Source organism: Haliotis asinina, chromosome 4, assembly GCF_037392515.1.
Source record: "Haliotis asinina isolate JCU_RB_2024 chromosome 4, JCU_Hal_asi_v2, whole genome shotgun sequence".
Classification (NCBI taxonomy): Eukaryota; Metazoa; Mollusca; class Gastropoda; order Lepetellida; family Haliotidae; genus Haliotis; species Haliotis asinina.
In genome coordinates this window covers 17,920,833-17,944,361 of record NC_090283.1, presented here as the reverse complement: position 1 = coordinate 17,944,361, position 23,529 = coordinate 17,920,833, and the positions used below count along the sequence as shown (strand labels likewise).

Sequence of the window (23,529 nt, the reverse complement as noted above, 5' to 3'; positions counted from 1 at the left end):
TTTCGTTGTGCCAGACAAATATCATTTCTTGTCTTATGGATCGCCGGTCATATTTTTTCAAGCATAAGAAAAAAGATTAAAATGAATTTTCCCTGCTCAGAAATTACAATCCCAATGTTTTGTATTGGCAGCAAATGAAATGTTTTAGATTGTTTTTTGCCCAACATACACTACATAAATAAGTTTGCAATAAGTAAAATACTTTTAGTATTTAAAACGGATTATTGCTTTGCCTTGTGATTTTTACCCCCAAAATTCTCTCCTTTTCTTTAGTTTTTCTCAGAAAACAAATCAGTAAAACAATTAACAAAATTGGTCTGACCTTATCATTCTTCCGTTTTAATGTCAGAGAACTGTTGTATAAACCCTTATATGGAAAATAAATGTGTTTAATGCTACTTGAAGTTACAAGACTCATATAAATTTTGAAGGAAACACCAAAGTGATGCTGGTCTCTGATGATTACCACCAGGGTAAAACCCATCATGGTGCTGACACACCCAGAAATCTGAGAGGATAAATGAATACAGTTTTAAGCCGCTATTACCGATATTCCAGCAATATCACATTAGGGGACACCAGAAATGGGCTTCACATATTGTACCTATGTGGGAAAATCGATCCTGAGCCTTTGGCGTGATGAGCAAACGCTTTAACCACTAGGCTATCCCATGGCTCTGGTGCCTGGATAAACTGAAACCACTAGGCTACATAACCACAGGCAATCTGTAACGCAATTGGGGTTGTGTAAAGTAGAGAATATGACCAGTCTTATATGCGAGCGAAGCGAGTTATATAAGAAGACTGGTCATATTCTCTACATTGCGCAACCCCAATTGCGCTACAGTTTGCCTGTGACCTAACTGACCCATAGAAACTTGACAATGGCAAAGCAAGATTAGACCAGAAGAAAACTGGAACCTGGCTCAAGAGATATGCTCCTGAACAGTGATTTCCTCCACCTAAGGAGGCTGTCTGTGTCCACCAAACACCCTCCCCTAAAATAGCTTGTCATCCCGATGCATATTTAATAGATGTTTTTTTTTTAGCAAAGCAACAATTGTGTAGAACATGTGCAAAGTGCTGAGACGATTACACTAATTCATTAGTTTAGTTACATGAATTGGAACATTGACTGTTCTATTTACACCATCAGGCATTCATTTAAAATAATATCAAAGTGCAAAAACTACCACTTCCTTTCTATATCACAAATCTGAATCATGGTCACTTTAATAACTAACTACAAAATCCTATCCCAGGCAAAATTATTGGTAAATCGCCAATGACCGACAAACCATAAACTAAAATTTACTTGGAAAATATATGATCAGAGTAGTGCCATTGTCAGTAAGAAACTTGTTCACCCTGAAAACTGCACACAATTGTCAAACAGCAATACAGATTTCTAAGGCTGCAACAATATCGAAAATCGAATTGAGGTCTGAGTGAATCGTTGCAACCCTACAAATTTCTTCAGAAACATGGTGGACAGCGTAATGAATGAGCACGACAGGAACTCTTTTAAAAAGTATCATTTTTATTGTATGTTTGAAATATGTCATTTGTTTGTTACATAATTCAGTTATTTGTAAACCATAAGTTAAATAAAAGCTTGTTTATCACAATCACTCACAGCAATGAACAACCCCTGAAATGTGACAAGATGAATATAATGAATATTGAGCAAAAATGTGAAGCACATGCTGAAATTGAAACTATAAATATATAACATGGACAAAAGATACTTGTATAAATGATGAATGGAAGGACTGGACATGAAGATGAGATCACAGGAAAATGAAATTTAATGAAATCAATGGGAATAAAATGACTTGGACATGACTTGACGATCTTTGGTATACTAGACTGGTGCACTTGTAGAATTTTCAGTCACTCCAAGTGAAATATATGCTCAGTGTAAAGACTATACACACTCCACTTGAATTTTCATCAGAATCACAGCTGTTTAAACATTTCATTAGTTGAGGCAAACTGTAAAAATCAGATCCATAAAATGAGACTTGAAAATTGCACTTTTTCGAAATTCAAAACCTGTGACCCAAAACAGATCAAACATATCTTGTAAAAGACAAGCTTTGCAAATTTTGCTAGCATATGCAGTTACACAAACACAAAAGTTGATCTTTATTTCAATACGGCTCAACCAGCAAAAAAAGGGTACCCAATGGGATACGTAACCATTCATTTCTAGTGCTTTCCAGACAGGTTGGGTTATCCAGGTTAATTATAATCAGATTGTCTGGGCGCTTCGAGCAAGCTCGACATCAATACACAAAGAAAGCAAAACTGACTGTGAAATAATACTCAAAAGACGTTAAGGACCAACTAATCATTTAATATCACTGTTTGTAGTGTCATGACTCGAGTGATATGAAAGAAGATGATCTTTAACATCATTTGAGCAATATATATGCAAGACGCAAGTACATTATGGTTGCAAAATACAGGACTGGTCTTTTTGAGGTAGATTAAAATATAAGTCCTTTTCAAACCTATTACACTATTCCTAAATTATGGAAACTCATTCACCTTTAAGGCCCTAAAAGACATCTTGTCAAATTTAAGTCATTTTAAGACATGGTATCAAACCAAAGGCTTTTTGGGGTTGATTCAACATTAAGTTTTTTTAAAGCAGGTTTGAATTTCCTAAATTATAGAAGCCTGTTCGAATATAAGGCCTATAAAGACATCTTGTGAAAACTTAAGTCATTTTAAGACATTGTATCAAACATAAAGAATTTCAAGGTTGATTCCAGTGTAAAGCCTTTTAAAGTTTGAAATGCAAAATTACAGGTCATTTTAATGGTGAAGACTAGTGGAGCACTATTTGTATAATATCTGTGCTCCTATATTTACAACCAGTTCTATAATTTGGCCTCATTTGTGCAGATGAGTTGGTGAGTGAGTTTTGATGCCACAGGTAGCATAAATCCAGCCATGCCATGGGGTAGGTCAGCAGAAGAAAGGAATAAAATTGGGTCTTCATGAAGAGCGAACACCTTTACAAGGCTATACCAAATAATAAGTAATCCCAAAGCATGACAATGGACGACCATCCTGTTATGAATCTTTGAAAAATAAAAATCATGAATCGATGATTTAAAGCAAATTTCCTTTTGTTGATTCTACTAGTACCATATGAAAAGAATCCAACTGGGCACGTGAAGCGATTCACCTTATCCCTGACCGCAAAATGCTCAGACTCGAGCTGTCTTTGGTTGGAACTTTTGACACAGAACTTTTCCGTTGTTTGTCAGACGCGAAGCACTTCCATATACGGATTGTTTCATCGGCAGCAGCACTAGCCACCACTTGACTGTCTGGGGACATCGTCAAACACAACACACGAGCAGAATGACCTGAAACCGACAACTTCAAGTTGGTGATCGTTGCATCTATTTATATATTCTGTTAGGCCAGATAAGTTGTATTTCTTGTTTGGACTTTTGTCCTCAGAAAACTTAAAGGCAGTAGGGAATTTATTTGAAAAAGAATATAACTAAAGTAATATTCATTCTAAATACTAAATATTTTACTTTTGGCAATTTAGGAAGAGTATAGGGGCAAACATATAATTTTTTAAATATTTCGTGATAGCTTACAGTTTTGGCCAATACAATACCTGGATTTAATTTTTGAATGGGGAAATAATTTTGATTTTTTTTTCTTATTCTTGGAAAAATATGACTGGCAGATCCTTAATACGAGAAATAAAATTGGTCTGTCTTATCTGTATCATCTGTCACCTTTTTCAAATATTTATTCGTTCTTTCTTCCTACTTCATATTTCAGCAACATTCCATGTAAAGTCAATGTACCTGTGAGATCCACCAGTTTGTCCATGTTAGGATACTTCCAAATGGACAGTTGGTTCTGTGAGTACCCGTGACCAGAGATCAGTTCCTTGTATTCCTTGGACCACAGCATGGAGCACACCTGATGACAGAAGAGAGTCAGCGAGTGAATGAGTGAGCCAGTGAGCGAGGGATTGAGTGAGTGAATGAGTGAGTGAGTGAGCAAGCGAGCAAGCATGATTCTAAGCTGCTTTTAGCAATATTCCAGCAATATCGAGGTGGGTCACACCAGAAAAGGGATTCATGCATTGTACCCATGCAGGGAATCGAATCCGGGTCTGCAATGTGACGACATTTAACCATACTGCTACCTCACTGCCCTGACAACAGTGAGTGAGTTTACTTTTACGTCGCATTCAGCAATATTCCAGTTATATGGCGGCGGTCGGGAAATAATCGAACCTGGATCAGACGATCCAGGGATCAACAGTATGAGCATCGATCTGCAAAAATGGGAACTGATGACATGTTTCAACCAAGCCAGCGAGCCTGATCACCCGATCCTGTTAGTCGCCTCTTACCAAGAGTGAGGTATAGCATGTGTATGGCCATGTCGGCACTTTGGGCAGGAAAATGGTGGCGCAAGGAGAGTGATTGTATGTTCGCATCTAGGGAACTGGAAGGGACTCAAGTTTTCACTGACTGTTCGGAAGGAAGGAGAGATAAGCAATAAAGCATGAGTCAGGATAAGGAAAAATTATATATGAGGACTTGTTATTAAGACAGTACTCCCCTAAAACAGTCTTATATATCCATATATAGCTTCATATTGAACAAAACGTGGTTGAAATTATTGTGTATGGTATGTATGCCATTTGATAATTTCATTTAATGTATTTTAAAAAAAAAATTGTATGCTTTTAGAGAAAATAACATGGGTTGGCATCTCTACCTAGCTTGCGCTAAATCAACATTTCTATCTGGTCTCAGGAACAGCACTGCACACGGAACCAATGCTGTCCAGCATGTTTAATACCACCAATAACTGTGCAACTTATTTTATTGAATAGTTTAGAGCAGCTGCGCAGTTTTTGCTTTCTAAGCAAATATACTTTTTAAAAAAGCAGGGGAATAAGAACTTCCAGTTTGGATAAGAAGTATAAAGTTAGTGAGTGAGTGAGTTTAGTTTTACTCAGCAATATTCCAGCTATATGGCAGCAGTCTGTAGATAATCAAGTCTGGACCAGACAATCAAGTGACCAACAAGCACCCATCTGTGCAATTGGGAAACGATGACATGTGGCAACTAAGTCAGCCAGCCTGACAACCCGATCCCATTAGTCGCTTCTTACGAAAAGCATAATCATCTTTTACGGCAAGCATGGGATGCTGAAGGCCTATTCAACCCTGGACCTTGATGGGTCCACTGTAGTGTAATGTATGACTGCTGCTGGTTTACCAGCATCAGACAAAATGTAAGATTGTTTTGTAAAGTGGGCATGGCCTGATATACTGAATAAAATGTCTTTCTGTCTGTCTACTGCAGTTGAAATATACAGATGAGGAAACGCCACACTGACCCCTATTATCACAAGAGTGCAATGGTAGGAAAGCGGGAGATTGGATACTAAAAATTTTGCAGATAATCTTGGTATACCACCTTGACGCAGCAGTAGACTTGCCAGAGTAGACTGACCTGAGAGTTTGTGTCTGTGGATGCCAGACAAGCACCTGTTGTCACATTCCAGAATCTGATATGGCGGTCAGCCGTCCCTCCACCACTGGCCAGGAGATGAGGTTGCCATGGACACCATGCCAGAGCCTGCGGATAGAAAAAGGGATCTGTTAAAAAGGCTGGATACCTTTGTGTGCATACCGTATGCCATGGGATGTGACAGTAGAAGCGTGTATCTGTTAGTTTTTATGTTACACAATTATTTCCCTTCATATTGCTTCTAACCTTACTTCATATTTTGGCCACACAAGTATTTATACCGAGGTAAACCCAACCAAGAGTTATCCCCCCCTATCAATTTTAATTTGGGTATGCTGTTTGATTGGCGATAATGTTGATACCCTCAGGTATATTTGAATGTGAATCTAGAGTGAATTTACTATATAAATATTCTTTTATTTAAAAAATCTTGTTGTGTAGTTTATTATGTAATTCTTTTTCATTGATGAATCCATATTTTCTTCAAATTCCTGCTTTTTACAAGTTTAGTACTGTCTCAAATCCTACATATTGCCTTGAAAATTGATTTTCCTGCTTTATTTCATATCAAGACTGAAATATCTTTACAAAAAAAACCCCAAACACATTGAATGATAACAATTTACTTTTAAGAGAACTTTTATTGACACATTACTTTTTACAGGTGGTGCAACAAATGCTGTGATGACTTGGTATTTTTTTAACATAACTAGATCCAGAACACATTTATGTACAAAATGATACCAAATTTAGCAATTTCTTGACATTTTGAAACCTTGTATCCAACCTCCTCAACATACAACACACAATCTGAAAGAAATATTTGAGCATCTGAGATAATGACATGTGCAATCTGGGCCGGGCCTGAAGCAATTTGAGTGTGATGTCGTGATCAACAAGAAAGCAAAATACTCTTTAGGAATATGTTAGCTAGTTTAAATTTATAATTTTGCTCCAGGAGAAGAACGGCAACGCCAATTTCAGTCAAAGTCAAACGTCTTGATATGCAAACAATGTTTGGTGGTAGGTAAACACTCACCTTGACAGCAGCTTGGTACTGAGGAAGAAAACCACCTTGACAGCAGCTTGCTGGTGTGGAAAGACTCACCTTGACAGCAGCTTGGTGATGGGCAAAGACTCACCTTGACAGCAGCTTGGTGGTTGTAAAGACTCACTTTGACAGCAGCTTGATGGTAGATAAAGACTCACCTTGACAGCAGCTTGGTGGTCTGTAAGGACATGAAGGGGACTGACATCAGTGCCTAGGGTTGTGTCCCAGATGTTAAGGAGGTTGTCATTGCCGCCACTGGCCAAATATCGACCATCATTTGACCACTTGAGTCCGCACACCTCCTGGCTATGGTTGTTTAGGGATCCCACCATATGTTCGGCCGCACGGACGTCATGATGATGAATGGCACCTGTTCGGCTCCCGCTGCAACCAGCGCATACAAATATTTTTGGCACATACATGAAGGCTTATAGAATGATTGTGGAAAGATTGCTTTCTGTTTAATGCAACACTGAGCAATAGTCTAGGTTTATGATGGTGCGTAAATAATTGAGTCTGAAAGAGACAATCCACTGATTAGTATCATAAGCATCTATAGATTTTGGGGATCCACTGACATGCACTACGTCAGTCCATGCTACTCACCTCTCACAACATGCATGGATGGTCAAATACCAATCAGTGTTCGCAGTAGGTTTTGCATGAGTGCATGCGGTAACTGAATCATAAATATGCAGTCCAATTTTTTTGTGCATGAAGTTTTCATTACAATCCTGAATTGCTTCAAAATTTATTATTTTTTTATATGTTGCTGTTTTAAGGTACTTTTTAAAATTAAATAGAATCTGTGTCCAGGACACATTTTTATTACTTTTTTGTGTGTGAAAAACACAGGTTTCTGTGTTAACACAAACACTGGAACAATTCTAAGTTGGACCATCACAGTTCATTCACAGAATGAGTAGTGACCTACCCACAGATGATCGACTGTCTGACTGGATGAGGAAGAGGATACTCAACCTAGCACATTAAGTATTGTCTGAATGGCACTAATACTGGCCCAGAATCCACTTAGTGGTAAGCAAGTGCAGAAAATGGCTAAAACATGTAATAAATTTTGTATGTAATAAATGGCCCAAAATTGGTTCATGTAGTGACAAAACACATCTAAATGTAAATCAGTTTAAATGTTGGCCAGGTTGCAAGCCAGGATGACCCCCAAGATGGATGAAGAAAACCTGGGCCCAATTGATTCTTAAACTGATCCAACTGATGGGAGTATATGACAGCAAAAGTGGAAACTGTCCAAGAAAAATTGTCTAGCATGTTACAAGGGTGCATTTTCTGTAATTTGTATTGTTATTGATTAAAGAACAACTAAACTCAATTTTTGGTACTCTTTTTATCACTGCATATGAAAGACTTATGGTTAGTCATAAACGGAACACCATTGTTTTTTTAAAAAAAATTGTGGTCAATTAATGCCAAGCACCCAAAAGTTGCTAAAAAGCCGTCTGCTTCTCTCTCGCCCGCAAACGAAACCACAGACAGGATACACAACTTTGTCGCCAGAGCCCTACAGTGACGTCATAGAAGGAAAGATTTTCAGTTAAATGTATAGAAAATGTGTAGGAAGCTCGTTATTTTGCTGATTTATCGACGTCACCAAAGACATGCCGAATTGTTGTGTTGCCGTCAATTGTTCCTTGGGATCGGGTGATGGTGTCACTATGCACAGATTTCCACCAGACCCTGTAGTTTGTGCTTAAATTGGTTGTTAGTGTGTGCAAAGTGAGCGTTGTGGAAGCCTGTTCTATACCAAATCGGATGGTTCGCCCCCTACCATGCTTCCAGGATAAACAATGGAGTTCAAGTTTCATCAAGTTTATAAAATCAAGACTGCTTACTACACATTGCTGACCAAAAGGATTTTGCATGGATATAATGCTTTCTTCCTTGGAAATGAGGTTGTGGTCGAAGTGACAATATTATCGTAAGTAATATTATATTGACCCCTTATGTTGACCACTTCCAAGAGTGAAATTGTTATGTTATAAGCAATGTCATGTAAAATCCTAATGTCCATCAATAAAATACATATTTTACTACCAGTGAAAAGTAATTTTGATTTTGTAAGTCGGTGAAAACAAACTTAAATAGCATTCATCTTCAGACAGGGCGCCACCATTTTGGAAAATCGTGAAGTCACGGGTTAAAGTCTTGAGATTATGATTTGTTCTCATTAAGTTAGAAATCAAAACTACTTTTTACTTGTAGTTAAATATGCATTTGAATCATGGGCAAAAGGATTTTGCATGACACAACTTTTAACATAGGAACTTCTTCCAAGGAAGCAAGGTGGGGGTTGAAGTGACATTTATATTGCAAGCAATATTATATTGACCTCCACCAAAGGAAATGCCAAATGGGGGTCTTTGTCGGGTAATCTAAGTGGCGTTACCACTAATTATACCTGTTATAAATTCATTAACTGAGCATCAAGTGAATGATGACAAATAATGTGTAGATTTATACCACCTAACACAGATTACAACCTAGCGACACCAAGTGATTTTGACAGAATCGTCTGTGAAAACAAGGGTTGTAACTCAAAAACTAGGCAAAGCAGGAGACAAAACTAAATGATAGTAGATTGTGAGAACATATAGCTTTAATTTTTCTCAACAGCTTTTGCGATTTCATGTTTGTACAAACCTGCAAACAAAATAGTTTAACCCCTGAAATGAATATGAATACTGCACAGACCCTCATTTCTATACCTTCAATTACAACATGGAGACACGCCGCTCTGATTGGTTGAAATTTCATTTGCGGCTGAGAATTGAGCACTGTTGACAAAAACGTTAAGTTAATTAAAGGTCGAAAGAAGTAGTTTTAATGGCGGGGTTTCATTTATAGCGATGTCAGCAAGTGATTTTGTATTTGTACCCTACTATAGTACATGTGATCTTTAAAGGTCACATGCAACGTAAAATACAACTTTGCAGATTCTGGTACCTTTAGGTATGCACTTACCGAAACAAATAATATAAAATGCCAATTCAACCTATAAAGTTGAAAAAAACGCGATGAAAAAAAAGCCCGCGAAATCGGAGTTCAAACGTTTCACTAAATTCCCCCCAGCGCTGGGGGGAAAACTGGTTTCAACAGATGTGCTGCGCTGCGTCCATAACGCATGCGCAGTGAATAGGTTCACGGAGCTTGAAACAGTATGCATGCCCAGCATCTGAGGTCGTGAGCAGTAGTCTAATCTCGGTTGTGTACACAAACAAGTAAATAATCTACTCGTTACGTAAAAAAAACTTGTTGATTGTGGTAAGCAGTCTCTGTCACAGAGAAAGCTCATTGTCTAGTTTATTCACACCTATATGTCTGCCTGCCTGTCTGCTAATGACAACATGCAGTACACAGCTTCAATCATTGACCACGTGCAATTTGAGCTTAACACCTATCAGACTATACGACATAAAGAAAATGAGTTCATTTACGACTCGTGCACCCGAGCCCCGTCTCTGCCACATTATGTAACTGGATCTGACGGAAACTGGTGCAAACTCTTGTCAGTTTCAAGTCCTCCTTTGTACTTGGACGAATGACAGATTCCAGCCACGCAGTAGTTTACCATCTTTACTGACATGATTTTTTATTGGATCGAGCGGAAATTCAGAGAACATGTATTTTCAAAATCCAGCATCTCTATATACATTCTTCATGGATAACAACTTCTTATAGTGTGTATGATTTTGTTTGACAACAGTATATGAATCCATACTGAAACGACGCATCAAGTACACGAAAAGAAGTTGTTATCCATAAAGAATCTTACTTTCATGTGACTGACCATACTTCTAAAATGCCCATCAAACAGATCACCTTTCTGTACACACAATGAACCCTCAGCATATCAGCAAATGAAACAGCCAATCAGAGGCCGTCGTTACACTTGAGTGCACATCCACAAGCTATGACTGGGTTCGGTCTCCCGTGGGCTTCGTTTCGGGGAAAGTAAGCCCAAGTACAAAATATTGCACTTTTGAATCGCGATTGTACGCTTATAATTTTGTTTATTTGTTTTTTTAAAAGAAGCAGTGTATATTATACGTCATGAATAAGTGATAAATGTGTTTTAATTATGTTTGATTTTTTGGTTGCATGTGATCTTTAAGTGAGAAATTGTTACAATGTTTACAGTTTGAGTGATAGTTATTATGGGTCACATTTCGTATTTCGTGTTTCAGCAACACCTTTAGAGTTGCCTCCCTTTGGTGTGAAAACACAAGCCGATTGCGAAGGTCCCATACTTCGCTGGAAAGCTCAAAAACCAGTGACTGTGTATATATAAGGCTGGTTATTGTGTTGACGATACACACACAAAGATTTACTGGAGTTGTGTCATCATTCGGCCTACGTACATCTGTCTGCCTCTTCGCCAACGCTGAACCTACATTCAAGAAAGGTCGCTGATTCAGCATAACTGTTTCTCACTCTCAAACCAAGACTTTGATGAGTTGGTATCATATTTGAGACCCATTACTTTAGAACTGACTCGGCTGCATTGTTCTAGAAACCTCTATTGGGAATCATTGTATCTTGGTCTTTGCTCAATACTCATTACTAAATATTTTAGACTTCTCTGTGTTACATTTTAATGGTTCTGATGGGATTTCTTATACCTCTTGTCACAGCAAATTTTTAATAGTAACAAGCAGACACCGCTAACTGTACACATGTCTGTTTTGGCACTGACCTGGAGAGGATGTAGGAGTTCCAGCTGAGGGCACCAACTCTGGCTGCATGGCCACCCATTGTCCTTATCAGCTTCTCCTTGGTGGTGTCCCACAGCTGAAACAGGTAGCTTTACTTCACAGATCTGGCAGTTCAGGTTAGAATTTGTCTGCAGCAACATATGATGGCCACATTTTGTGTTTCGTTACTTTGCTTAACACCACACCCAGCAATATTACAGCTACATGCGTCAGTCACCAACCAATCCAGTGATTGACATGAGTAATGATCTATGCAGTTGGGACTAACACAACTTGTTTGGCACGTCATATCGAATCATGTTGGATATTATTTTTTTAACTTTGCAAAAAATAGATTTGGAATCATTTCATATGATCAAATATATCACATTTTCCATGACAAGAACCATAGTGAGCACTTCTTGTGTATTTCTCCCTTAAGAAGTATTTAGAAGCTGCTATGGTTATAGACAACTTCTTTATTGGATATGATGCTTTGGTGTAGATAATCATATGATTTATAACTGTGTCTATCCATAAACTGTTCCTCTACTTGTGTGTTTGAATTACTTTAGATATACTGCTATGGACATTGTGAAATATTTTACCCATGCTCTTTCAACATATAAATGGAATATAAAACTAAAAAAATATCAGCCAAAACAAGTATATTTTGAGCGGTGATACAACACGTCATGCAAATCAAGCACCATTTCCATCACTGCCTTTTCATCCACGTACCTGCACTGCGCCGTTGTTGATGCCGACAGCCAGCACATTGCCTTCCTTTATCCAGCCAACGCTAGAGATGTACAGGTCAGGCGTGGACAGTCGGAACAGGTGAGCAATGGAACTGTTGGTAGCATTCCACAGGTAGAGGGCGCTGCCAAGACACACGGCCAGGAGGTTGGTGTTAGACCAGTCCAGTAAGTTCAAGTCTGAAAGCAAAAACGATTAATTTGGGGGGGATGATGTTTAAAAATACAGAGATGCCAACACCAAAGTGTTGCAAATGGTAGTTCCAACATTCAAAATTAGTAGTTTGACCACAAAATTAGTAGTCAACTAAATAAACAAAATCATGATGGATTCTGAGAAAAAAAAATGAATGATATTATGGTCACGTGGTTAAATTATTTCTGCCAGAACTAAATGTGTCAAATTGCAAATGTACTGAAATCAGCTTCACTACAATTGCATTTGTTCCTTGCAATCATTCCAGTTCAAATATGCCATTAAATATGATGAATGGAAGATACATGAAGTCTGAAAATGTATTTCATCATTGAAAATATGTGTTTTTGTCTATATATCCAAATTTTAATACATTTTATTAAAAGTTCGTCAGATTGCTAGTGGAATCGTATTGGCGTAGTTTGACGTTAAAATCTCTGGACAAAAATCCCGGGATATTTTCCTGAGAAGAGTATTTCTCATTGTCAGCTCCTTGTTGTTTAATGCTGCACTCAGCAAAATTCATGCAATGTGGCAGAGTGTAAGTAACAGAGTCAGACAATCCAATGATTGACATCTTGAGCTATGTACTTGGGAAAGGAGGATTAATAATTATTGAAGGTTAAGAACATTACTGACCAACTGGAATTTTGCTGCTTTAGTATGAAGTAAACTAACGATTAAATTTGATGAATATTCGTGAACAAACACATGTTCAACAGTGGAAAGCTCTGCACATTGTATCCATGGTTTTGTATTCATCACTATGGTAGATATTACTTCAACCTGTTTTTAAACACAACTACTTTGAATATATCTGTTGATTAATAGATATACTGTCAAACATTTAAATTGTAACCAATTTCATTGTTTAGAAAAACTGGGGAAATTGGTAAAATTGGTGATTACATTAAAAATTGTATCAATTTGAATACCATCGATAACCATTCACCACAAGTCCTCCGAAAAATAGATAGATCTGGTTTGCGAGTCCCAACACTAGAGTGAGTGAGTTTAGTTTTACCCCACACTCAGCAATATTCCAGCTATATGGCAGTGGTCTGTAAGTAATCGAGTCTGGACCAGACAATCCAGTGATCAACAACATGAGCATCAATCTGCGCATTTGGGAACCGATGACATATGTCAACCAAGTCAGTAAGTCTGACCACCTGATCCCGTTAGTTGCCTTTTACGACATGCATTGTCGCCTTTTATGGCAAGCATGTGTTGCTGAAGGCCTATTCTACCCCGAGACCTTCACGTGTCATGGTGAAACTGAGAATCTGGGATGGGTTAGTGCAACTCATTCACCTTATCATACAGATTGATATTTTTTGTAAATTTCTGTCACCCTTATATCAAATGCACTGCATGATCACAATAATCAGTCAAATGTGGTCACAGGTCTGTCCAAGATATGATGACCAGTAGTTTATGAGCGAGTTTAGTTTTACGACACACTCAGCAATATTCCAGCTATATCGCGGCGGTCTGTAAGTAATCGAGTTCGGACCAGACCACCCGATCCCGTTTGTTGCCTCTTATGACAAGCATAGTCGCCTTTCATGGCAAGCATGGGTTGCTGAACATCAATTCTAACCCGGACCCTCATGGGTCATAGTTTTTTATTATGATTATTATCACTGACCACACTGACTACTCACAATAATCATCCATCATGTCTGGAGCGTCGAGGATTCGCTCGGGTTCTTTAGCAATATATCTGGTAGCCATGGATCGAGCTTGTAGACGCTTGTTGGTGCTGTACAGGACAGAAAGACTGTTCATATGACCTGGCAATAGAGGAGACAGTGGTATAGTACAGCACACAAAGATGAGCATGGTCAAGATAGGCAAGATGGGTTTCATTATTACTATTATACAATTATTTAACAATTCTATGACACACTGAAATATTTTTGGCCTTACACTATGATGTGCATGCATGTTGCTGCTCTTAGCTATATTTCAGCAATATCACAGCTGTGGACACCAGAAATGGGCTTCACGCATTGTACCCACGTGAGGAATCAAACCCAAGTTTTCTGTGTGACAAGCAAACACTTTAACCACTAGGCTGTCCTTGTCTGGGCGACTTGGAGAAGGACAGAACAAGGGACTTTCTTGTGTGAAAGAGTGAGTATACAAGTAAACATGATTAAGTTTCGCTTTTACTTGTTCAAGCAATATCACGGTATGGGAAACCAGAAATTGACATCACACATTCTAGCCATGTAAGGTATCGGGTCTTCGGCATGACAGGTGAATACTTAAACCACTATGCTACCCTACCCCCCAATAGCTTCTAAGAGGCGACCAACCGAATTGGGTGGTGAGGCTTACAGACTTGGTTGACACATGGCAGTACTTCTTATCTTGAAAAGCATTGACGCATGCATGATGCACAGAAATCACTGACGCTTTGTGAATGCAAATCAAAGGGAGATAACTCTGATTTCTTGTGTCATCTGCAAAATCTAGCGATAGCAAAATCTTACCTCACATTGCAATATATAAATTTTGACAAAACGTTTAAATGTGATCCTTGTAAATATTACTGCAGCCTCTTTACTTAGGCAATACGTGCGGGATAAACAGCAAGATGCAACATTACAATTGTTTGATTCACACAGGTTGGCTGAAATTTATGATCCGCTACACTTCATAATTAACATTGAGGCGTTCGGTATGATAAATACGTTGTTCACTGGTCCCTAAGGGCCCATGGGTTTTTGTGAACAACTCATAGTGTGTGAATCACATGAAAGGCAGTAGCATGTTGCACTCTGTGTTTTCCTACCTTCCTTGGCCTGAGGAGCCTTGTTGGTGTAAGAGAGAATGTTGCACTCCTTTGGTCTGCGTCCTCCAGCCAGGGTGTCATTGAGTTGTTGTTTGTAGGTGTTCTCTGTCGGGTCGCCGTCATTCTCGCTGTTCATCACAGCGTAGTGGCCCATGTCCATGTCGGTGGTGGAGCGGTTGGGGATGAATCTGATGAGCACAGTGAGTGAGTTTAGTTTTATGCCACATCTTCCAATATTCCAGCAATATCACTGTGGGGGACACCACAAATGGGCTTGACACATTGTACCCATGTGGGGAATTGAACCCAGGTCTTCGGCGTGATTAATGAATGCTTTAACCTCTAGAGTACCCCAGCATCCTGAAGAGCACATGGTAACGAAGTCATATGTGACACATCATATGATGGTGCAATGTGACTGCTGACGGCATTCCACAATTGCTGGGCTAATGGTGTTATCCCATTACTTGGCTAGCTGTTCTTTCCAACTGCTGGGCTAATGGTGTTATCCTATTACTGGGCTAATGGTATCCTAATACTGGGCTAATGGTGTCACAGTTTTATGCCTCTCACAAAAAAGAAGCAGAAACCACAAGTTACTGCGCCAAAAGTGATGCACAAAAACACCTATCGTGCATAAAGAGAAGTAATATACGTCTGTAATTTCACCCATCAGTCATGACCACTGTCCACACGACCACTGATTCATTCCAGGCTGTGAAGTGTGTGAAGTAATTATCTAAACGTACAGCACACTATACCATGTCAATACTTTACATTATCCTCATATTACCATCACGGAACCATACCATCTATAGATGGGGGCCCCCATTTTCATAAGTCACAGCAAAAGTATGTGGTGTGGCGTTATCCTAATACTAGGTGAAAGACATTCTCCAATTGCTGGGTAGAGCTGTGATGACATATCAAAGTACTGATAATCGTGATACTTTATCAGATGATAAATATAGTGATACATTTTTTGTATTGGTGACCTTGAAATTGTTAATTTTCACTAGAAATTGATGTTTATGCGGAAATTTACACTGTTACTTGATATAAAAATAAACGTTTTTAAAGAAAATAACTAAAAACAACATATGGTGAAGTGCATTGAATTGAATCATTCACAAATATTGTGATGTGTATCATATCGTAAATTTTCTGTATCGTCACACCTCTGTTGCTGGGCTAGTGATGTGATCCTTGTTTGATAATGGTGTTATCCTATGTCTGAGATAATGAAGTTATCCTATAGATTGCTCAACAGTTATCCCTTATTGTCAGGCCAATAGGAATATCAGATTCTGTAATCCTGATCATACTGTATATCTTTCTCTGCTTATCTTTCAAAGTTGAGTGTAAAGATAAGTTTGCTGTTCATATCACCCCTTAGAACAATGTTCTGATAATGCCTTGTCCACCCCTTGGAGGAAGTGCCCTTAATCCCGAAAAGCTACACACCCAAAAGACCCAGTCCAAATGTAAACCCTATATTTTAGCTACAATATTAGCACTTACCAGCAAACAAACAACAGCTTCTGACTGAGATAACAAGAGTCATCAGAAGATGACATATCCCCCTGGCCCCCACATGTTTGAAAGGACAAATAATCTGAGAGTTACTCATTGCTTATTTAGACTAAGTTTGAATTGTTTCCATGGAATTCATGAAAATTATAAATGCCATATATCTGTAACCAGCAAAGTCACAATTTCAAGATGTGTCTGATATATCTGCCACGATTTGTTGAAAGATATGAAATGGTTTTCGAGTTGTACTCTGGGAACGAAGCCCACCCCTCCATTTTGAGACTACATGACGGGGGGGTTAAAAACCAGAAATGACTGAATGATAATTTCTGAAAATTACATCGTCACTGGGTAAGAATAAGTTGTCAGACGTAAGGCTCTGCAGAAAACCAAAGCATTGAGTCTGAGTGGTTTTCAGTCGGCTTCGAATCTAAGGACTGACGTGAAATTCAGATGCTGATGACAAACATAGAAACAATCCTGTGAGCTTGGAACCTGTTACGCTCTTACCATGGCATGACAGGCGAATACTTCATTCACTGTGCTACCCTACCCCTAAAGCTTGTTGCAAGAGGCGATTGACCGGATCGGGTTGTGAGACTTGCAGACTTGACTGATACACGTCATCTTATCTTGACAGCATATTGATCCTCATGATGCTGATCACTGGATTGTCCAAAATTTTTTTGCAAAGAAAGGCATAAATTTTGACAAAATGATTTGACTTCTAGACATTTTTGGAAAGGTTATAAAATGTTAATAAAAAGATGGCATGAAAACCTAAAATACCATGTTTTTGGATTGCTTTATGGTATGCAGAACTGAAGGCAAAATACCACGGTTCTACTAATACCTTGGTATACTGTTTCACCCCCAGCTAAAGGCCTTGTCATTTTCTGATCACTGTATTCTAAGGCAGTATTGTCTTCACCTGTCTTGCACTCCATGTTTTGGCGTCTTTGGTGTCTTCTTGTTTGGTGTCTTTGATGTGAGGGTGGTGCTGGATTTGCCAGGTGTCTTCCCAGGGGTGAGGGTTGTGAAAGGGGTCATTTTCCCACTGCTTGGGGTCTTGGGCGTCTTCCCTGGAGTTCTAGACAGTCTCTGTTTCCATGGTGACAGTAGAGCTACAATATGGAGATTCTGATTGGTTAAAATTGCAGGATTTTGAGGAAGATGGGCTGAACACTGCTACAAACAGTATTTCAGTTAAAGCTATGATGATATATTGCAGTATTCATAATCTTGAGACCTAGTCAGACGATAAATACATCAATACTTTTTTCGAATTATTGACCTTAGGGAGTTTAGTTTTATGCTGCAATCAGCAATACTCCAGCTATATGGTGGTCGTTTGTATATAATCAAGTCTGGACCAGACAATCCAGTGATCAACATCATGAGCATCGATCTGCGCAATTGGGAACCAACAACAAATGCCAACCAAGTCAGTGAGGCTAACCTCCAAATCCTGTTAGTTGCCTCTTATGACAAGCATAGTCGCCTTTTATGGCAAGCATGGTTTGCTGAAGGCCTATTCTAACCAGGATCATCACAGGTCTTGATGACCTTAAGATTGATTTCCACTAGAATGTCTCGGGAGTTTACTACTTTAGTGAGCGAATGAGCAAGTTTAAAGAATTTTAAGTCATGTCAGCACATTTCACCATGTCTTGACACTTTGTCACACAGAATCCTTAGAGTGAGTTTGGTTTTAAGCTGCACTCATTAATATTCCAGCTAGCTGGCTGCTGTCAGTAAATAATTGAATCTGGACCACACAATCTAATGATCAACAGCGTGAGCATCAATCTACGCAAGTGGGATATGACGATGTGTGTCCGCCAAGACCTCAAGCCCAGCCACACGATCACATTAGTTGCCTCTTATGTAAGCATGGGTTACTGAAGACCAATTCTAACCCGGATCTTCTTGATTATGTTACAGTAAAACATTGTATTTCATCACAACAGGTTATGAAGTATGATATTATTATGCAGGGCTCGATTTATGAGATGTTAAGATTTGCAGTAATTAGCGCCAGGGAAAACCTAAGATAGAAACCTAATTGCACAAGCCAAATTCCTGTTTCGAAGTAGTGTGCTAAAACGTCAGAGGTTTCAGTGCACATTAAGATATTTCAGTGGCGTTGTGCACATGGAGATATTTTCAGTGGTGTTGCACCCATGAAAATATGGCAACACACGGATGCATCTGATCCCTGTTAGCAACAGCTGTCATAGAGGAGATGTGTCTGTGAATAGCAATGTTTTGGTGCCATACGCTCTAGCTTGCGTAGAGGTAAATTAGACGAAACATGAGCGGACATATTTAAGCTTATAATGTTAGATTTATTGTTGATGTATGTCTCATAAATTGGCAAGCACCAGATGCTAACTTAAGTTAGACCAGGGATTATGAAAGGCAGGGGGGTTAAAATTTTGAAGTTTACTATTGATACAAGGGCTGTGGCCCATTCTAAATTCAGAAAATGGTTTATAATCCCATTGTCATTGTTCTCTTTCACAAACCCTGTTAGACTAAAGAACAGGTTGCACTTTGTAATTCTGGGCTGCACCAGTGTATGTAACAAATCAGTAAATTGAGCCCTGTTATGTGATTTTCCTATCAATAATCATTAACCCATAGGACAGTGCGCCCTATTATCAACAGTTTTAGCTAGCAACAAGACATTAAACACAGCTCTGATCCATGCAAATCTACCTTACATACCTTGATCAGGAACATTAACACGAAGCCCACTCTCAAGGGCCTTCCGCTGCCACCTCATCATGGGAGCATTGGGCATTGGGCCGTCCATCTTGGTCACCTCAGACAGCACGCTCTCAAAGTTGAAATGGGACATCAGGAACTGGAGGAGGATAACACATTTCACAAGTCACTTTGACAGTTGTGAATAAGGCTTGAAGGAGCAAGAGAGTGTATATATATATAAATAATATTTATAAATTAGTATATACTAAAATTCTGAACAAAAAGTCATCACTTGAGAATTCCAAATAATGAGAAAAAGTCCTAAATTTAAGCTATGGTTAGGTTTACAGTTAGGCACAGAGTTGGGTTTAGAGTTTTGGGGAACAAAAGGAACTCCTTCCAAATCATGAGCATGTACCAACCATTTGGTAAAGTGTCTAAGGTTGGGGGAGTATGTATGGTTTAACACAGCCTCCAACAACATTCAAGCAACATCACTGAAGTGACCACAAATATCTGATCATCTGATATGTATTTTGACATGAATTGGTTTGTTATGACACTAACAGGGAACAATTCATCAGCCTTTCTGTCTCTGGGTGGACACCCTAACCACATATTATGGTCATCGAGATGACAAGCGAACACTTCAGCCACCCCTATGGAGTGAGTAAGTGAGTGAGTGAGTGAGTTAGAAGATAAACGTACTGTGTTGGGAAATCAGAGGTATACAATGAAATTATAATAGCTCTAAATTTGATTTAAAACCGAACGCGTAGCGTGAGGTTTTAAATACAAAATTTAGAGCTATTATAATTTTGTTATACACCGTAGATTTTCCAACACAATACGTTTATCTCCATTCTACCATTACCGTGTTATTCAGATTTTAAACAAATACTTAACGTGTTGGAAAATCAGAGGTATATAACCTGATTATATACCTCTGTATGGCTTTGATTAACCAATCACAATCCAGTATTTACTGAAGTCATGGTAGAATTTAGTTTTATGCTGCACTCAGCAATATTCCAGCCATATGACGGCAGTCTGTAAATAATTGAGTCTGGACCAGACAATCCAGTGATCAAAAACATGAGCATCGACCTGTGCAATTGGGGATCGATGACGTGTGTTGACCAAGTCAACCAGCCTGACCACCCGATCCCGTTAGTCGCCTCTTACGACAAGCACAGTCGCCTTTTATACAGTGAGTAAGTGAGCGAGGTTAGTTTTACACTGCTTTTAACAATATTCCAGCAACATTACAATGGAGGACACCGCAAGTTGGCTTCACACATTGTACTAATGAAACCTGGGTCTTCAGTGTTGTGAGCAAATGCTTTAACCACCAGGCTACCCCACCGTCCTCTGCCCTGTGGGAGGCTGGTGTTTGGTGGTCAGGGCATCAATCAGTACAATAAAATTATAATCCATTCATCACTTGGCAGTATCCCGACACTAACATGTATCTGACAAATTGTATATTTTGTGTCAGAAAACACCACAGGCACCTGACTCTTACATTTTTATAAGAATGATCATATACCTATCAATATAAGAGATAAATACCTAGATAGGAAGAGACAGGTGTATTGATGGTATTGACATGAAGCGTCAGAGGGATGGACATGATGCAAAACAGATATTGTGCAAAACCTTGAAATGCCTGTACATTTGAAACATCTGTGAAATTTCTTTAAAAAGTCGTCAGTCATACATTCTGATTAACAACATACAAACAATTTACATGTTGAGATCAAAGAGTGAACAGGCTGCAGACCCCAATATACATCTGTTTCGTGTGTGATCTTTCATATGTACATCAGTATTTTAACTCATATTTTGTAAGTATGATACATTTTTATATCTTATATAGATCGGTATACAGCATACTTATAGTTATAAATATGTATGAGTCAAGTGGCTACAACTTGAAAAACTGATATACAGTGGGAAATCATGGGAAAATAAAAGTAAAGATGAACCCATCATTATGTTTTTGATTATATGAAGAGTTCCTTTTGTTCCCCCATATTCTTTCTTCCGCAAAGTATTAGAGGTAACAACAAGTGGTTCAACCCTATATACTGTACTTAATTTGGAGACCCGTGAAGGTCCCGGGGTAGAATAGGCCTTCAGCAACTCATGCTTGCCATAAAAGGCGACTGTGCTTGTCGTAAGAGGCGACTAACGGGATCGGGTGGTCAGGCTGGTTGACTTGGTCAACACATGTCATCGGTCCCCAATTGCGCAGATCGATGCTCATGTTGTTGATCACTGGACTGTCTGGTCCAGACTTGATTATTCACAGACCAATGCCATATAGCTGGAATACTGCTGAGTGCGGCGAAAACTCACTCACTCACTACTTAATTTGGAGATTTTTTTCGTTATATTTGTGAGTCCTCTAGCAGTTGTTGTCTTAGGTCTTGTTAATAATTCAAGTATATATGAATTCATAAGTATTATTTGGGATGGGGTAATGAGATGAACTCTCAGAATTATATTTCTGTAACATGGAAACTATTGAATAGTTGCACCCTATACGTGTTGGAAGCACCACAGAACACTGTCAGGTTGAGGAAACCTACCAACCGGCCTATAATAAGCCAAATGGGATATGATAGGCTGTTCTGCCAATTTTGCTACAGGCATATCAGCCTCTAATTATGATATTCCACATGAGGACATTAATATGCTTCAAATTTAGATGTCCTAAATTTCATGGAAACCCTTTTTGAGAATTTTAAAGACATAACAAAGGAGTTCGGAAATTGCTAATTACATATAAGTCTATAATATTTGTGACAATTTTCATTAACAAGTAATAAGTATTCAGTTTTAGTTGACAGAAGGAAAATCTATGAAAAATTTAGATCTTACTGAAATTTCTTTTCCTGAATATCATATAAATTTCAATTTTGTTGAAAAACATTGTTTTTTCAAGCTGAGGAGGTCCATTAACTTTTTATCTCTGTGATTCAATAAAACCATTTTCTGCGGAAATTGACAGTGACATAATTACAGATAAGTCCAACTATAGTCCAGTTGGCCTATAGCAAAATGGTAAGAGCAAAATTCTAAGAGCTCTGCCTGCATCCCACACCCCCAATCAAAAACCAAAATCACAAACTGACAACAGTATCTTACTCTCACATTGTATACATTCAATAAACTAGAACAGGTATAAAGAACAATCAATGAACTTAGGTCAGAGTTGGAATATTACACATGTGAAGGAGCAATTTATTATGTAAAATGAGTGGGATACGGGCGAAACTCCATCCAGCAAAATAAGCAGTACGGCCAATTAAAGGCAGATAGATAGGTTTCCCCACCCTGTCTGTTAACGTATGCCAAGTTTCAGCATGAAAACGCAGGGGCTTGTCGTGCTAAAAATAATTCGTCCTACGTACAACACTCGTTTACAACAATCTACATATTAACATGCATATGTATGTAGATGTTCATCAGTGAACGAGTGCTCTACCAAGGACGTGAGGTTTGTGCAATACAAACCACTGTATGCATGAAAACAAACAGGTGTCCATGCATTTTGGTGTTCCGTTCCAAAAAGTCTGATAATTGTCTCCGAAAGGCACTCTTCAAATGCAACAATGTGCAAAATGTATCATAACTAACAGTTCTTACAAGTGACAATCACTCCGTTTTCCCACTTGAAGACAAAATAACAACAGCCTCTGTTCAAATTTGCCACTCTATGTGAACTTCACGTGATTGCCAATTAACATTTCCGCCAAGGGCGGTAACTATCACAATTGTTTTGTTTTTTTAATAGGGGACCACTAAACAACGTTAACTATTCCATTTGCACTTATTAAAACGTAGCACTCGCTACATGGATGCAACGAACAGACCATTTATGAATACTCCAGGCCAAAATGTTTAAAAAGCCACCGCCTCAGACGTTTTGACTCCAAATGACGAGCACAATGTCTCGTTATATTCTTTATAGGTTGTTATAACATTTTTACTTCTTACATATTCTTTCACCCTCCAAAATCTAACAGAAAATCAAGAATTACACGCCCGTTGAAGATACTGCAGTGTATATATCTTTACGGCAATATTGCACTAGTGTAATACCGCTTGACCTATGACGTCAAAATGGTTCAAAGTTGTGACGTCACAATGCTTATGCAGATGTCGCAATTTGACTCGCGGAAAGCTGCGAGTGATCACACTGTAGGGAA

At 38.7% G+C, this 23,529-nt stretch overlaps 1 protein-coding gene across 1 annotated transcript; it reads right to left on the bottom strand.

The window, feature by feature from the left end:
• Positions 1–1,522: 1,522 nt before the first annotated feature.
• Positions 1,523–23,080, bottom strand: LOC137282304 (cell division cycle protein 20 homolog). The gene is made up of 11 exons (XM_067814045.1): positions 22,967–23,080; positions 19,331–19,469; positions 17,532–17,724; positions 15,068–15,255; positions 13,932–14,060; positions 12,052–12,248; positions 11,313–11,407; positions 6,742–6,967; positions 5,515–5,640; positions 3,843–3,960; positions 1,523–3,383 (listed from the first exon to the last, which is right to left on the bottom strand). The coding sequence occupies exons 2-11, from the start codon at positions 19,461–19,463 to the stop codon at positions 3,196–3,198; spliced, it is 1,593 nt and encodes a 530-aa protein (XP_067670146.1). The 5' UTR covers positions 19,464–19,469; positions 22,967–23,080; the 3' UTR covers positions 1,523–3,195.
• Between the last annotated feature and the right edge of the window lie 449 nt (positions 23,081–23,529).